The 17,647-nt window shown below is 49.1% G+C and overlaps 1 protein-coding gene across 1 annotated transcript in view; it reads left to right on the top strand.

Annotated features, from left to right (window-relative positions):
• Window positions 1–200: 200 nt before the first annotated feature.
• The window catches only part of LOC144150012 (uncharacterized), a 43,037-nt gene continuing 25,590 nt past the window's right edge, over window positions 201–17,647 (top strand). The window contains exons 1-2 of the mRNA XM_077681787.1: window positions 201–322; window positions 5,557–5,683. Of these exons, the coding sequence (XP_077537913.1) occupies window positions 303–322; window positions 5,557–5,683 (147 nt within the window). The 5' untranslated portion in view covers window positions 201–302. The remainder of the gene's footprint in view (window positions 323–5,556; window positions 5,684–17,647) is intronic.

The raw sequence follows: 17,647 nt of genomic DNA, 5'->3' as shown, positions 1-17,647 counted from the left end.
GGCTCAGCTGCAGATTTCGCTGCACATTTCACTTTCGTGCTCTACCCATTCCTACGATAGAGGAATCAACCACATTTTTTCTTGAGCGGGACGCTCAGCCCTTCAGACGCCGCGGGGACAAAACTTGCACACATATAGAAATGGAATGATGCTTTTCGTGGGCTGTTTCTGCCATATTTACATGCTGCAATGCCTTGCAGGAACTGAAAAAACTCCAAGGGATTCACAAGGACCGGCAAACAGCCTTGGGCCTTGGCTTGTACCCGGAGAGTGATGCGAGGTCGTTGCCGACGTACAGCAAAATGTTCACAGATGCTGTCGAGTAAGTCTGGTGCTTCATCTGCTGCGTAATATTGCTTGTACAAGGCTGCGCCCTCAGAAGAGGAGATTCTGACCATGCGGGAACTGCTGGGCCTATTAATTTGGCCCAAATACAAACAAACGCGAAGAAAAACTGGCAATGAGGTTTTAGCTGCACAGAAGGAGAAGTGCCAGGCTCGCCTTTAACGCACGCAAGGACACTTAAGTTAACCTCTAGGAACTTTTGTCTTCGTCTCGGATAATTTTTTATCGGGTTGTTGAAGTTGAAGTTGAAGTAAAGTTTATTTTTCTTTCCGCATACAGGGCGAAATGACGGAAAGACCGGGGGAAAAGCAAAAGGCTAGAAGCCTGACAGAGGCTTTTCCCCCGATGGCAGGTTTGCACAGCTATGCATTTACACAAGAACATATTAGGAAAAGTTACACAGCACACATCTTTGATGTACCCCGAAACACTATTCAAGAATCGCACACATGAACAAAAAGAACACAGTCTCTAAAAAGCGTACAACTGGTAATAAATCAAAACATGCGATGTTAGCATGTTACAAAAAGGCAACAAAAGACACAGAAAAAAGATACAAGATACAAAGTTTGCCCGAAAGTGAAGCAGCTGGAAACAAAAAACAAGTTCGAGAATGCTGTTTACATACACAATCTGAAACATTACAACAATTGTATGTCATTTTTTATAAGTAGTATTTTATATTTCTTTGATCTTATATTACTAAGGTCGATGAGGTGGCCAACTTTATTTAGAAGGGTAGGAACTTGGTAGTTTACGTGTTGCTTGCCATAGTTAGTTCTAGTGAGTGGTCTCTTTAATTGCGGTTCACGGAAAGTATATTGCGGAGTTAGGGCGCTAGTGTCGCTAACGTGTAATTTGTTGCAGCTGGTGTAATGTAATAACTTGACATAGTAAACTTGGGTTGCTCGCAATATATCATGTTTTTTAAACAGTGGGCTGGTATGGAGAAGTCGAGGTGGGCCTGTATATCCTTCGAATAGCCTTAAAATCTTTTTCTGAAGTATAGTTAGTTTGCTGTAGTTTCTACAGGTCGTGGTGCCCCATGCTAGCGTGCAGTAAGTTAACTTAGAATAGAACAATGTGTAATACAGAACTTTCTTTAACCATAGTGGAATAAGTCGTGACAATTTGTATAAGCAAGCAATCGATTTGCTAAGTTGCACAGATAGTTCATCGACATGAGTGTTCCGACTCAAGTTTTCCTGGAACCACACGCCTAAGAATTTTTCCGTTTTTACACGCTCAAGCTTATCTCCACGAAAGACAATATCAATGTTTTTATCCAATGGTTTGTTAATAGGTGCAAAGATTATGTATTTGGTTTTTTTTAGCGTTCAGCTGTGACTTATTTATGTGAAGCCATAGAGATAATTGTTTTAAATAAGCATTCACTATCTTTTGGAGTTGGATAAGCGAAGATGCTGTAAAAAATATATTGGTGTCATCGGCATACATGATCAATTTGGGGGAGTCAGGAATATGGCACAGATCGTTTATGTATATGAGGAACAGCAATGGCCCAAGTATGGATCCCTGGGGTACACCATTTTTTATGCCTAAAATTGATGACGACGCTTGGTTCACTTTCACAAATTGGTTGCGGTTAGCTAAGTAGCTTGCAATTAATTTTAGCACAACGCCTCGAACACTGTATTTTTGTAACTTAGTCAAGGGAACATCGTGGCATACAGAATCAAATGCTTTGCGTAGGTCAACGAATAGTCCTAGAGTGTACAGTCTATTCTCAAAATTAAGTATAATGTCACGTTTGATACTTAGAAGCGCTTGTTCTGTTGATTTCCCTCTCTGAAAACCATACTGCATATTGCTAATTACCTCATGTTTATTGAAAAAATTCTCTAATCTGTTTTTTATGGCACCCTCAAATACTTTCGACAAGACAGGTAGGACAGAAATCGGTCGATAGTTAGACAATTCCTTTACGTTGCCGCCTTTATGTACAGGAGATATTCTGGCTATTTTAAGACGGTCGGGGAAACTTCCAGTTTCAGAAGTTCTATTTATGGTGGCGGTTAAAACTGGAGATATGATGTCGGACACATATTTAATTGCAATTGCTTTTATCTCGTCGATACCAGCGAGAACATTATTCCTAATGTTGTTGATGCTTGTTTCAATTTCGGACGGTGTGACAGGTGTTAGGGCTACTGAATTCATAAGCGCCAACTCGGTCAAGCAGAGTGTTTGTACATCGACATCAACAAGGGGAGTTTCATCGTAATTAGCACTACTTACAAAATATGTGTTCATTGCTTAAGCAGCACTGTCACCGGTCAACGCTCCAGTGGGAGTTTCCATATTAAGCGTAGGGCTACTATGCTTTTTTGAAGTCAGATTTTTTATCTCATTCCACACTTTTTTCGGGTCACCACTAATTTTAGAGAATAAGTTTTCGTAATATCTGATTTTCTTTTTTTTTATTTCAGCGTTTAACTGATTCCGAAATTTTTTATATGAGTTGAACTTATTTCTATCGCCGGTTTTTGCGAAGGAATGATACATTTTATTCTTCCCTTTAATTTTTTTCAACAAATCTGCGCTAATCCAGGGCTTTCGTGTTTTACTAAGGCCTGCTTTACCTCGCTTGAGAGGAAATGCTAAGTCATAACATGTAAAAAGCTTTTCATAGAACTTGTTGTACGCAGTGTTTGGGTCTTTTTCAATGAGTATGCACCTCCAATCTGTATTGCATACAAGTAAGCGAAAGCGGTTCAGACTGTGTTCATCAATCCTACGCGTCAGCTCATGCTGTTTATTTTCACTTTTTCGTGATACCGGCAAGAAGCAAAAAATAGGCAAGTGATCACTTATGTCAAGTGATAAGAGACCTGCAGCGATATCAGGTGGATGCACATTTGAAATGCAGAAGTTCAATAGCGTTGCGGTTTTCCCAGTGAGTCGTGTTGCCTTAGTAATAAGGCTTGTGCAAGCGAAGGAATTAATAAGTCCTTAAAGCTGTAGTGATGGAGCATCATCTACCAGCATATTTATGTTTAAATCACCCATAATTACAAAGGACCTGCGGTTGCTGCAAAGGTGGCAAAATAGGTCTTCTGATGCTTGTTTCCAGCGGGTGGGCGATAAATAACAACAACGGTACAGATACCCATATTCACAGTTAAGCAATCGATGTCAGGGTTGATAAAAAAAATTCTGCTACTACTTCATGAGGTGTTATTTGCTGAACATAAATGGCAACGCCCCCACCCCTGCCATGTGAACGCGTCAGCCCGTTATATACACAATTGGAGAAATTGGGGGCTTTTTTATCACCCACCCATGTCTCCGTAAAAAGCAAGACATCAAAAGTGTAGGAAATGGATTGGAATAGACTACACAATTCATCTTGTTTGTTCCTGAGGCTCCGCGCGTTTAAATGAAACACAGAAAATTGCTTAGGCCGACCCTTAAACAAATTATTTAGAGCACATACATCATGATATTTACTTGCTTCAGAAACTTGCATTTGTGACTGAACACTGTAATCGCCAAGTCATGTCAACGAACACCTTTTACCCCGGCACCGAGGTCATCTTGTCCAGGTCTGCCATGCTAGCAATACGCAAGGCGGGAGCCTGTTCGTCTCTCCGCACGTACACCTTCCCTCCAGCGGTCCACGCAAATTTCCAATTCACCTATTTTTTCTTCTGAACCGCAGCACCAAGAAGCTGTTTGCTCTGTCTCGTTAATTGCTCGTTAACGTAGACAGGGAAAGATGACTCGAAACCAAGGTCCGTGGCAGTCATTCTCAGCTTTCTAGCCTTTGCGAGTACATCATTCCTTTTTGTCCGCTGGACGAAGCGGACGATGATATTTGACTGATCATGCCGTGCAGTGGGCTCTCTATGGCATACATCGATGTCAGCATCCGTTAATTCTACCTTCGCGAGTGCCAGAAATTTTTTTTAGCACGGTGATGGGTTCCCCGTCGAGGGGGACGCTATTTATTTCCAAGTGATTCAGCCGCTGGTACTGCTCCAGATCCTCAATTCCACGGAACAACTTGGAATTTTCAGCCTTCAGTTCCTGGTTTTCTTTCAAAACATTTTCTATCATCTCTCTTAGCTTATTCATCTCAGTCAATCCGTCCTTTACAGCACGGAGATACGCTCGAATGTCGCGACGGAGATCATCAATTGCCTTCATAGTATCGTCCTTCGTCATGACTAGAGCGAACAATGGGCAGTCAAGTACAGTAAAAAAAGAAAAACGACAAGGGGAACAAGTGCGTTCGGCAGCTACCAATTTTTTGTACTACAAAATATCTCATATATGCTATTAGAACGAGTGAATGCGTTAATGTTGCACTTTATGCACATTTCTGCAAATACAGGGAGTTTACAGGGTTAGTCTCTTTTTGCAAGTGTTTTATTCGTATTTTCGTAGCCTTTCCGTGCCTTTGTTTCTCTGTGTTTAGTGACGGCGGTGCATAATATGGGCACTCTTGATTACATTCGTTCATTTTTGTAAGTTTTAGTTGTGTCTTTTGTCTATTTTGTTGCTTTCTGACTTAATTTGCGCTGTTTTAAATTCAGCACATTATGAAAACTTTAAAAATGGAGGACTTAAATGGTTGTTCCCTTTACACGATTTTTCAGTTACAATTTCTGCTTCCCTCGTTCTTTCGCAGCTTCTCTTATTTTTTCTTCGTTTCCCTGGCGATGTGTAACATACTTAAATTTGATTTCGTCAGTTTATTTTTAAAAAATATTTCTTCTCTTTTCACAATTCAGGCTGTTTAGAAATAACGTTCTACCAATGATCTCCATACACTCTATTGTAACGATTAAATTTGTTGACTCCCCTAATTATGCATTTTGGTGCAAATACAGGGTCTAACGCGGGTGGATCTGGAGAGGGGGGTCAGATAGCTGCGCATTAATAGTTTTGTCACAGTGGATATAGAAGTCATTGCTGATAACATAGCTTGCTATGGTACCTTCAGCAGTTTATTGTCAAATATACCTCGAACACGGACTTACGAGGAGGCAACAAGCTTATCTGTGGTTTGAACAAATATCTTGCCCGTTAACTTCGGAAAATGAGAAAAGCTGTTTGCCTTTCACATACACGACACAAATCATGTTTTCGCAATCAAATATTTTACACTGTAAGAAAACTGATTATTCTGCTGACACAAAATTGCGGCATGGGGCACGAAAGGCAAGCTTCTGTTTTCTGTTGCAGCAACAACGTGGCGGACATTGTCATCGCCATCACTTCACTGGGTAACTTCAACGAAGACGCCGGATGCGAAGTTCTTCCGCCGGGATTTTTGTATTCACAGCCACTTTACCCTGGATACCCGAATTTGGTAAGTGTTGTCATGCTTATCAAAAAAATTTCGCCGCTTTCGCAATTGAGATGCCAAGTCTGAGCGGATCTGATGGTCTTCGCTAGCTTTAACTAGGATTTTCTGGGTCTGTCGAGCGCACGCCGTTGCTCTCGAGTAGAACACCTGCACGTGGAAGCTTAGACCGATTCCCGATGCGCGCTTTCCAACCAAGACATCTTTAACACGCATATCTTTTGTTATGCAGATATATTAAGAATATCAATATTGTCACGAAGCCAGAGACGACGAAGTTGTCTTGACGGTGACACGTTTATTGGCGCGAACTTCTCCTCCCCTAACAACTCAAAGAATACACAGGCGGCGAAGCAGCAGTCAACAAAGTGACGTGTGCGGGCGAGCGTCGACGATCGAAAATATTGTGGCGTCTGCTGTGCAGGCTTTTATCTTTCGGCGCGAGTGTTTCTGGAACCGTCGATTTACATGCAGAACATTGTAGATCACAGAAGATTATTCTGGGCTAGTGACGTTAAGACGGAACAGTCTGCTTATCTGAATAAGATCGCCCGTGCGGCATAAAAATAAAGAATGCAAGACGCGCTTCGCATTACACAGATCACAGGGCCGGGCGTGGCAGGGCAGTAAAAACAAACAATAAATAAACAAACAAACGCATACACGGTTCGCGGCATTACCCCCCCCCCCTCTAAGAGTGCACCGACCGGATGCTGAAACAAAAAACCGTCCGAACAAACAACAAAACAGTCCGTCATCTTGCATAGTAATGATTAAAGCGAACCACGTGAACGACTTCGGGCCGCGTGCGTCGTCTTGATGTTGCAGAATCACCATCGGGAATCACGTCGTAGGTAAGTTGGCCGACACGTCGTAGAATGTGGTAGGGTCCGAAATAGCGTCGCAGAAGCTTCTCACTCAGTCCACGTCGTCGGAGGGGAGTCCAAACCCAAACACGATACCCTGGGTGGTACTCAGCGTCTCGGCGTCGGAGGTTGTAGCACCCGGCATCCACCAGCTGCTGGTCCGTTGTACGCACTCGAGCGAGCTGGTGGGCCTCTTCCGCGCGCTGAAGGTGTCCTTGGACGTCGTGGTTGAGGTCGTCGTCTTCTACATGCGGAAGCATGGTGTCAAGCTCCGCAGCCGGCCGTTTTCCGTAGACAAGCTCGAACGGCGTCATCTGCTTAGTCTCCTGGATAGCCGTGTTGTACGCAAGCGTGACATACGAGAACACTTCGTCCTAGGTCTTATGTTCAACATCGACGTAAATGGACAGCATATCCGCAATCGTCTTGTTCAAACGTTCCGTTAATCAGTTCATTTGTGGGTGGTAGGCCATTGTTCTTCGGTGATCCGTGTTGCTGTAGCGTAAGATTCCTTGCATCGGCTCGGCAGTAAAGGCCGTACCGCACTCCGTAATTAGAACTTCGGGGGCTCCATGTCGCAGCATCCCTTGGCCTATGAAGAACTTTGCGACTTTGTGTGCAGTCCCCCTCGGAATAGCGGTGGTTTCTGCGTAGCGTATCATGTAGTCTTTCGCTACGACAATCCACTTGTTCTCGGATCGGGATGTAGGGAACGGGCCCAGAAGATCCATTCCAATCTCTTTGAAGGGCCTCGATGGGACGGCGATCGGCTGCAGAAGTCCGGCGGGTCTCGTCGGTGGCGTTTTTCGCCGCTGGCAATCACGGCAGCTCCGCACGTAGTGGGTGATGTCGGATGTAAGTCGGGGACACTAGTACTTCGCCGTGATTTTTCCGATTGTGCGGGCTGTGCCGAGATGTCTGGAAGAATGGTCGTCATGGCACGCTTCGAAGATTTCGTCACGAAGGTCTGCGGGTATGACAAGAAGATAATTCGTTCTCCTTCCCGGGCTGAAATTCTTCTTCACGAGTACAGAGTTTTTCAGGCTGAATGCTAGTAGGCTGCGTTTGAAGGTCCTAGGCACGGCGACGTTGCATCCTTAGAAGTAGTGGATTATGACGCGTAAGTCGGGGTCGGCATGCTGCTGGGCGGCTAGGTCGCTCTCCGCCACGACTCCGAAGAACGCGCTGTCTTCATCAGAGTCTTGTGCTGGTCGTTCGAAGGGAACGCGGGACAGGGAGTCGGCGTCGGAGGGTTTCGTGCCAGATTTATAGACGATTGTAACGTCCAACTCTTGCAGGCACCAGCTCCACCGCCCAAGACGGCCTGAAGGGTCTTTCGAATTAGCGAGCCAATACAGCGCATGGTGGTCTGTCACAACCTTGAATGGTCAACCATACACTTATGGGCGAAATCTTGAAATCGCCCATATATAAGCGAGGCACTCTTTTTCAGACGCTGAGTAGTTTTTCTCCTCCTTCGACAGACCACGGCTGGCAAAGGCGATTACTTTTTCGCAATCGCTTGGTTTTTGGACGTCGACGGCACCCAAGCAAATATCACTGGAGTCAGTGTGCATTTATATTTCGGCGTTTTCGTCGAAATGATGCGAGTACGGGCGGGCTTTGCAGGCGTTTTTGGAGCTTGCAGATTGCTTTTTCTTGGTCGTTTTCCCAGCTAAAAGGGGTGCTATCTTTCGTCAAACGTGTGAGTGGCTCTGCAATGCGGGCGAAGTTTGCGACGAATCGCTGGTAGTATGCGCACAGTCCGAGAAATCTTCGCACGCCCTTCTAGTCTTCCGGCCTTGGGAAGTTGGCAATGGCTGAAGTTTTTGCCGGGTCAGGTAAGACTCCCGCGGCGTTGACGACGTGGCCTAGAAACGTGAGCTCCTCGTACGCGAAACGGCACTTTTCAGGCTTCAGCGTTAACCCCGTTGTAGGAATGGCCTCGAGTACAGACTCCAACCTTGCAAGGTGTTCGTCGATAGTCCGGGCGAATACCACAACATCGTTGAGGTATACAAGGCAGGTGTGCCACTTGAGGCCAGCTAGCACAGTGTCCATGACTCTTCGAAACGTTGCTGGCGCCGTGCACAGCCCAAACGGCATCACCTTGAAATCGTATAGGCTGTCCGAGGTTATAAATGCGGTCTTCTCTCGGTCTCTGTTGTCCACCTCAATTTTCCAGTAGCCGGTCTTCAGATCCATCGATGAGAAGTACTTCGCATGGCAGAGGTCGTCGAGGGCGTCGTGGATTCGTGGCAAGGGGGTAGAAGTCCTTTTTGGTGATTTTGTTTAGTCGCCGGTAGTCAACGCAAAACCTTAATGTGCCGTCTTTTTAGATGCAACGCATCTCATGCTCGCCCCTCTGTCCTTCCTGCGTCTGTCCGGCGTTGTCCGCACAGCTGCCCCTCTCCTCCTCTCCTGTCTCCGATAGCAAACACTCTCTCCCGAACAGCTGCGGGTTGGCGCAGCGCGCTCTCACTCCGTTGCTAGGCACCGGTGGGCGGCGCTTCGCTCGGCGCTCCGCATGTGCAGTACTCTCTCTGTCCGCGCTCTCCTCTCCTTCAGGCGCTGTGAATATAAAGCGGCATGCCGCGCTCCGCCGATCTCAGTCGAAGGTCGTCCGCCCACCTCCCCTTCGCGTGCGAATCCCTGCTATAAGCGTAATCAATACGACGGAAAACGCCAATGGAACCCCCCAAGAGATGCGTTGCATCACACCAGGGTTCCCACGAGGGGAGGTGGGCGTAATATTTCTTCACCAGTACGACCGGCGCAGCCAAATGGCTTTTCAATGGCTGTATAATGTCGTCGCTGAGCATGTCGTCGACCTGGGTCCGGATGGTTTCCCGCTCGTGTGAAGAGATGCGGTACAGTGACCATCGAGTAGGTCGGGCTCCATCCTCGGTTATTATTCGGTTCTTCGCTAGAGGTGTCTGACATAGTTTTGAGTTCGACGAAAAACACTCGCTGTAGCGACGAGCAAATCCAATCATTTTTTCGTTATTCTTGCGGTAACGCCGGATTCAGGTCGAAGTGATTCGGAAGCTTGAAGGTGTCTTCTGGTACGCATTCAAAGTCGGCAACCGCGATAACGTTACATGCTTCTTGCATTTCTTCGAGGAACGCAATTGCAGGGCCCCTACTAAATGCTGGTATTCCCCGCCGAAATTAGTTAGCAAAACTTGGGATTGGCGTTGCTTAAAGCGCACAATGCCTCTTGCGACGGAGACACCGCAGTCGAGGAGCAACCTTTGGTCCCCGTCTAAGATAGCGTCGACGTCAGGAACCGCATCTTAACAGTAGACGCTGATCATCAAGCTTGCTCTCGATGGCAGGGTGACATAATCGTCGGCAATCCTTACAGCAGCATGGTTTTTTGGGGTTAGGTTCCGGCATCATGCATTGATCGGAGGAAAATGTTATAGACTTGGCCTCTAGATCAAATATTGCACCGTTGTCCGTCAAAAAGTCCATTCCGAGAATTAGGTCAGGAAGCAGTTAGGCAAAATGACGAATGCCGCAGGGTACGTTGTGCCGTCTATGGTGACGCACGATGTCCACGTTCCACTTTACGTCACGAGGTGGCCTCCCTGCTGTGCGAATGTGCGGGCCGTCCCATCTGGTCATAACTTTCTTCAGCTTAGATGCACATGGTCCGCTCATGACTGAGTAGTCGGCTCCCTTATCTATGAGGGCGACTACTTCAAAGCCGTCGATGGACAGTTCAACGTCGGACGCTGCTTTCTTCGAGTTCCGGGTGCGTCGTGGTGTCGTATCTCGGCTTGTGCGTGTTGACGGTCGGACACTTTGCCATGGTCGTCGTCTTCTCAGCGGAAGGTTCGGTCAAGTCGGGTATGCGTCGCACCGTGTGGTTGTCGTCGTGTTCGAGAGTCACGTCCGGGTTAGACCGGGTCGTCGGGCTGAGGGCAAGTCGGGAATCATCGTCTTCCGCGAGTGGTTGCGTTGTTGGAGGGTTTTCATTTTTCCGCGGTCGTACAACTTTACCTCCAGAAGTTGCTGCTTTTAGTTTCCCTCGCGTGGGCTGGGGGAGCTTGCACATGAGAAGCCAGCAGTGCTGCGGTGGTTTGGCGACTGGTACGGGTAGGGCGACGGTGAACGGTTGAATCGGGCTGGTCCTCGGTTGGTGTTGGACAGGTATTCTTCGATGTCGGCAGGGCGCTGGCCGGGTCGGGGGCGTGGGGCGTCGACGGAAAAACCACGCAGTCCGAGTCTCCTGTACGGACAGCGAGGATAGATGTAATCTGCCTCTCCGCAGTGGTAGCACAGCGGACGATTATCGGCGGTTCGCCATACGTCCGTCGTCCTCGGCGCCTGGTTTTGGCCTGCAGCGGGTCGGGCGGGCGACAGTGGACGGCGGTACGGCGGAACTTCTTGATGACGGGTTGCAGCAGGGCGGGGTCGTCGAACAGCCGCGGAGTAGGTCATAGCTTGAGGCTCACGTGGTACTTCGGAAGGCGTAAAGTCCCCAAAGCGAGTTGAATTTCCTCCCGGATCACGTCGCTCATAGAGGTGACTTTGGGTTGCGGCGTTGTTGAGAAGAGTTTCCGCAGTTCTTCCCTGACGACAGCGCGGATTGTCTCACGTAGTGTGTCAGAGCTAAGAGCCCCAGCATCGATCGTGTCCGCAACTAGCACATTGATGTAACGGTCGTACTGCCTCGTGCGAATTTCCGACGTCTTCACCGTGGCGGCCGCTTTGGACGCGAATTAGGCCACAGATTTGGGGGGGGGAGTTGCGGACAAGGCAAGCAAAACGTTCTTGCTTTACTTCTCCATCAGAAACATCAGTTTCTCTTCTTCCGTCATATCCGGGTCCGCGCGACGAAATATTCGCTTCCTTTCCTCAACGAAGATTACAACTCCTTCGTTCGGGTGTTGCTTTCGAGTTTCCAGTAAACGCGCAGCTCGTTCTTTTCTCACCACGGCCGTGAAGGTCTTAAGGAACACACTTTTTAATTGCGTCCAGTCGGTCAAGGCACTCTCGTGGTTTTCGAACCAAGTTCGAGCTGCATCCTCCAAGTAAAAGAAAACATGCCTGAAGGTTTCTTCATCGTCCCACCTGTTAAAGAAACGCACGCGCTCCAGCTTCTCCAACCATTCCTCTGGGTCTTCAGCGGGGGCTCCTCAGAATGTTGGCGGTTCCCAGGGCTGCTGCAGCAGGATTCGCGACGTTAGTTCTTGCACCATGGTGGTGGTTGCAGCAGTCGTTGTCTTGGGTCGTTCTGGCAGGAGGACGAACTCGGCGGCAATCCTTGCAGTCGGAGGCTGGCTCTAATTGGACTGGGCTGGCGGCTTCCAGAGGTCGTCATAAAGGGTGCGTACCCCACACCCTCACCAGATGTCACGAAGCCAGAGACGACGCAGTTGTCTTGAAGGAAAACACGTTTATTAGAGCGAACTTGTGCTCCCTTAACAGCTCAAAGAATACACAGGCGGCGAAGCAGCAGTCAACAAAGTGACGTGTGTGGGCGAGCGTCGACGATCGGAAATGCCATGGTGTCTGCTGTGCAGGCTTTTATCTTTCGGCGCGAGTGTTTCTGGAACCGTCTATTTACATCCAGAACATTGTAGATCAGAGAAGAGTATTCTGGGCTAGTGACGTTAAGACGAAACAATCTGCTTATCTGAATGAGATAGCCCGTGCGGCACAAAAATGAAGAATGCAAGACGCGCTTTGCTTGACACAGATCACAGGGCCGGGCGTGGCCGGGCAGTAAAAATAGATAAACAAACAAACACATAGATGGTTCGGGGCAATATCTCATAATATAAAATATCTTTATTATCTCTTCAATGCGCACTCCCAACGGCTGCTCCTCGGTTCCTTGTATCCTTTCCACTTCCCCTAGCATTTCTTGTCCGAGCATGTTGCCCCTCTCCACTTTGCTGCGCCGAGTTTTGAGCGCTCCCAGGAACCGATGTGCATCGAGCTTCGATAGCTCCACGCCTAAAAAGTAGTTTTCACTTAGGGGGAGTGTGCACACAGGGAGGTTAGGCACAGGCTTGAACTGGCGTATGCATGTGGGTCTGAAATTTTAAGACTGTAGACTTTGGGTGGGCAGTGTATCGGACAACGCGTTTCATCGAATAGGGATTGCTGATTAAAACCTTTCTTTTGTTTTCTCATCTTGCATTCACCCTTGTCTGAAGAATCAATCCCCAGGGTTAGTGGTCTCACCTCTTCAGCCTTCATGAAGCCTTCGTGGTTCTCTTTTAGTTCATGTAGATGAAGGATCTTACCACCATGATAGGGGATTTCGCAATACCTCTTAAAAGAGCCAGACAAAAACAAACAATGGGAAGGGCCTTGTAGTATTCCGTCCGGGGTCTTAAAGTTACTTCTAATTTAAAATTGATTCCTTATCTATGCTTTTGTTCATATTTTTGTTGTTTGTTTACTTTTTTTTTAATTTTCTCTCCCATTTTAGATTGGGGGCAGGTAGTCTGAACAAAAATATGCGTACGCCACTGCAGGCATGTAACCATATACGCAGGAGTGCTTAGCATGTGACGTCACCTGCAGTCGATACGACTGAGGCATGTATACCCAGCCACAACGACTTTCACGATGCGATGAAAATTTTGTAACAGGGGACGCTTAACTGCAGCCATAGAACTACATACGAAGGAGTGCTTAGCATGTGACGTCACCTGCAGTCACAATGCGACTGAGGCATGTATACCTAGCCACACCGGTTTTCAGCTTGCGATGAAGATTTTGTAACAGGAAACGCCTAACTGCAGTCTTGGAACTTATACGCAGGAGTGCTTAGCATGTGACGTCACCTGCGGTCCCGATGCGACTGAGTCATGTATATCTTGCCACAACGACTTTGAGCGTGCAGTAACAGGTGCAGTAACAGTAACAGTAACAGGATTTTGTAACAGGTGACGCTTAACTGCAGCCAGGCAACTATATACACAGGAGTGCTTAGCATGTGAGAGAGGAGCTGCGGAAACTTCTCCCCACACTGCCGCAGCCCTAGCAAGCGTTAGAAACGTCTACGCCACCTGAAGCACCCCGCGTGCCACAAGCTATGACATACTCCACAGCTGTTCGTCGACCCCGCCCTGCTCCAACACGTCGTCAAGAGGCCCCGCAGTACCGCCGCCCACTGTCGCCCGCCCGACCCCCTGTAGTTTGAAACCAGACGCCGAGGAAGACAGACGTATGACGAACTCCCGATAATCTTCCTCTGTGCTACCACAGCGGAGAGGCCGACCACATCTACCGTCGCTGCCCATACAGGAGACTCGGACTGCGTGGTTTCTACGTCGCCGCACCTCGCCCTCTCCCTGGCCAACGACCACGTGAGATCGACGACTACCTATCTTAAACCAGCCGTGGCCCAGCCCATTTCAATCGTTCGCCGTCGCCCTACCCATACGAGTCGCCGAACCGCCTTAGCAATGCTGACTTTGGACGTGGAAGGTCACCCCAGCCCACGCAGCTGGAGGTGAGGTTGCACAACGGCCGAAAAAAGAAAAATCTCCAACGATGCAAGAGCGCACCGAAGAAAGGGATTCACAACATGCCCTCATCCCGACGACCCGATGAAACTTCCTGACGAGACTTCGGACCCTGACGAGACTTCTGAACACGCCGACAGTTACACGGCGCGACGCGTACCCAATATGACAGAGACGGCCGCCGAGAGGACGACGACAACGACGACGCACAGTGCCCGATCGCCAACACGCACAAGCCCAGATACGATGCCCCGACTCACCCGGAACTCGAGGAAGGCGGCGTCCAATGTCCACTTGTCCATCGACGGCTTTGACGTAGTCGCCCTCATCGACACAGGAGCCGACTACTCGGTAATGAGCGGGTCATTCGCGTCCAAGCTGAAGAAAGTTACGACAAGTTGGGACGGTCCGCATATACGCACAGCAGGAGGCCATCTCGTGCACATCATGTGCATATCACGCGTCACCATAGACGGCACCACGTACCGTGCTGTGTTTTTCATTTGGCCTAAGTGCTCCCGTGACGTAATTCTGGAATGGACTTTTTGACGAACAACGGCACAATAATTGATGTACAAGCCAAGTCGATAACATTTTCCTCCGATCACTCCACGACGCCGCAACCAAACCCCGATCACCGTGCTGCTGTAAGGATCGCCGATGGTCACGTCACACTGCCACCCCGTGCAAGCTTTATGATCGCAGTCTACTGTGAGGATGCTCCTCCTGTTATCGACACTATCATAGCGAGTGACCAAAGGTTGCTTCTCAACCGCGGTGTCTCCGTCGCAAGAAGCATTGTGCTCTTTAAGCAATGTTAGTACCACGTTTTGGTCACATATTTCACCGAGGTGTACTAGCATCTAAACAAGGGCGCTGCAATTGCGTTTCTCGAAGCAACGCAAGAAGAAAGTCAAGTGATCGTGATCACCAACTTTGAACGCGCACGCGTAGACGCTTCCAAGCTTCCGCATCCTTTCGACGTGAACCCGGCGCTGCCCCAAGAAAATCGGGACACATTACTGCATTTGCTGCGTCGCTACACGAGTGTTTTTCGTCAAACTCAAAATTACGTCAGACGCCCCTAGCGAAGCACCGAATTATAACCGAAGATGGAGCCCGACCTACCCGACAGTCACCGTACCGCACATGAGCGGCAAGTCATCCGGACTCAAGTCGACGACATGCTCAGCGACGGCATTATACAGCCATCGAAAAGCCCGTGGGCGGTGCCAGTCGTACTCGTAACGAAAAAAGACGGCACATTAAGGTTCTGCATTGACTACCGGCGACTCAACAAAATCACCAAAAAGGACGTGTACCCCCTGCCACGAATCGACGACGCACTTGACCATCTCTGCCACGCCAAGTACTTCTCATCGATGGACCTGAAGACCGGGTACTGGCACTTTGAGGTGGACGAGAGAGACCGATAGAAAACTTCATTTATAACCCCGGACGGCCTATACGAGTTCAAGGTGATGCCTTTTGGGCTGTGCGCGGCGCCAGCAACGTTTCAAAGATTCATGGACACTGCGCTAGCTGGCCTGAAGTGACCCACTTGCCTCGTACACCTCGACGACGTTGTGGTATGCGACGGAATTCGGACGAACACCTTGCAAGGCTGGAGTCAGTACTCGAGGCCATTCGTATATGGGGGTTCAGGGTGAAGCCTGAAAAGTGCCGTTTTGCGTATGACGAACTGATGTTTTTGGGCCATATCGTCAACGGTGTGGGAGTCCTGCCTGACCCGGCAAAAAATTCAGCCATTGCGAACTTCCCAAGACCGCAAGACAAGAAGGGCGTGCGAAGATTTCTCGGACTGTGCGCATACCACCGGCGCCTCGTCGCAAACTTTGCACGCTTTGAAGAGCCACTCACACGCTTGACGAAAGATAGCACGCATGTTAGCTGGGAAAACGATCAACAAAAAGCATTCTGCGAGCTGCAAAACCGCCTGCAAAGCCCGCCTCGCTCATTTCGACGAAAACGCCTAAACGGAAATGCACACGGACGCCAGTGATATAGGTTTGGGTGCCGCCCTCGTCCAAAATCAAAGCGGTTGCGAAAAGGTAATTCCCGATGCCAGCTGTGCTCTGTCGAAGGAGGAGACAAAGTGCACAGTCTCCGAGAAAGAGTGCCTGGCTTTCATATGGGCCATTTCAAAATTTCGCACATTCGTGTATGGCAGACCGTTTAAGGTTGTGACAGACCACTCTGCGCTGTTTTGGTTCGCCAATTTGAAGGACCCCTCTGGCTGCCTTGGGCGATGGAGCTTGCACCTGCAGGAATTCTACGTTACAATCGCCTACAAATCCGGCAAGAAACACTCCGACGCCGACTGCCTGTCCCGCGCCCCCGTCGGCCCACCCCTACAAGAATCCTATGAAGACAGCGCGTTCTTGGGAGTGGTCATGGAGAGCGACCTAACCGCCCAGGAGCGTGCAGATCCCGACTTGCGCATCATGATCGACTACCTCGAAGGACGCAACGTCGCCGTGCCTAGGGCATTCATACGAATCTTACCAGCATTCAGCCTCAAAAAACTCCGTCCTCGTGAAGAAAAATTTCAGCCCCGGAGCAAGAACGAATTACCTTCTTGTCATCCCGGCACATCTACGTGGCGAAATTTTGGAAGCGTGCCATGACTACGCATTTTCCGAACATGTCGGCTCAGTTCGCGCACTTGGAAAAATCAAGGCTAGGTTCTACTGTCCCCGCCTTACATCCGACGTCACCCCCTACGTCCGGAGCTTCCATGACGGCCAGCGACGAAAAACGCTGCCGACAAGACCCGCCGGACTTCTGCAGCCGATCTCCGTCCCATCGAGGCCTTTCCAGCAGGTTGGAATTGACCTTATGGGCCTGTTCCCTACGTCACTATCCGAGAAGAAGTGGATTGTCGTAGCGACAGACTACATGACGCGCTACGCAGAGACCGCTGGTCTTCCGAGTGGGACTGTCCAAAAAGTCCCAAAGTTCTTCATAAGTCAAGTTGTGCTGCGACAGGGAGCCCCTGAAGTTCAAATTACGGAGCGCGGTACGGCCTTTACTGCCGAGCTGATGCAAGGAATCTTACGCAACAGCAACACGGATCACCGAAGAACGACGGCCTACCATCCACAAATGGACGGATTAACGGAACGTTTGAACAAGACTATTGCGGATATGCTGTCCATGCACGTCGACGTTGATCATAAGAATTGGGACGAAGTGCTCCCGTATGTCACGTTTGCGTACAACACGGCTATCCAGGAAATTACGCAGTTAACGCCGTTCGAGCTTATCTACGGAAGCGTGCCGACTACGATGCTCGACGCCATGCTACCGCATGTAGAAGACGACGATCTCAACCCCGACGTCCAAGGATACCTTCAGCGTGCGGAGGAGTCCCGCCAACTCACTCGAGTTCGTACAACAGACCAGCAGCTGGTGGATGCCAGCCGCGACAACCTCTGACACCGAGACGTCGAGTACCACCCAGGGGATCATGTGTGGGTTTGGACTCCCATTCGACGACGCGGATTCAGTGAGAAGCTTCTACGACGGTATTTCTGACCCTAACAGATTCTACGACGTATTGGCCAACACCTACGAAGTGATCCCCGATG

The sequence above is a fragment of the Haemaphysalis longicornis genome, unplaced genomic scaffold, assembly GCF_048455015.1.
Source record: "Haemaphysalis longicornis isolate Haplotype H1 unplaced genomic scaffold, Haemaphysalis longicornis Haplotype H1 scaffold_8, whole genome shotgun sequence".
Classification (NCBI taxonomy): domain Eukaryota; kingdom Metazoa; phylum Arthropoda; class Arachnida; order Ixodida; family Ixodidae; genus Haemaphysalis; species Haemaphysalis longicornis.
This window is presented reverse-complemented; position numbering and strand designations above follow the sequence as displayed.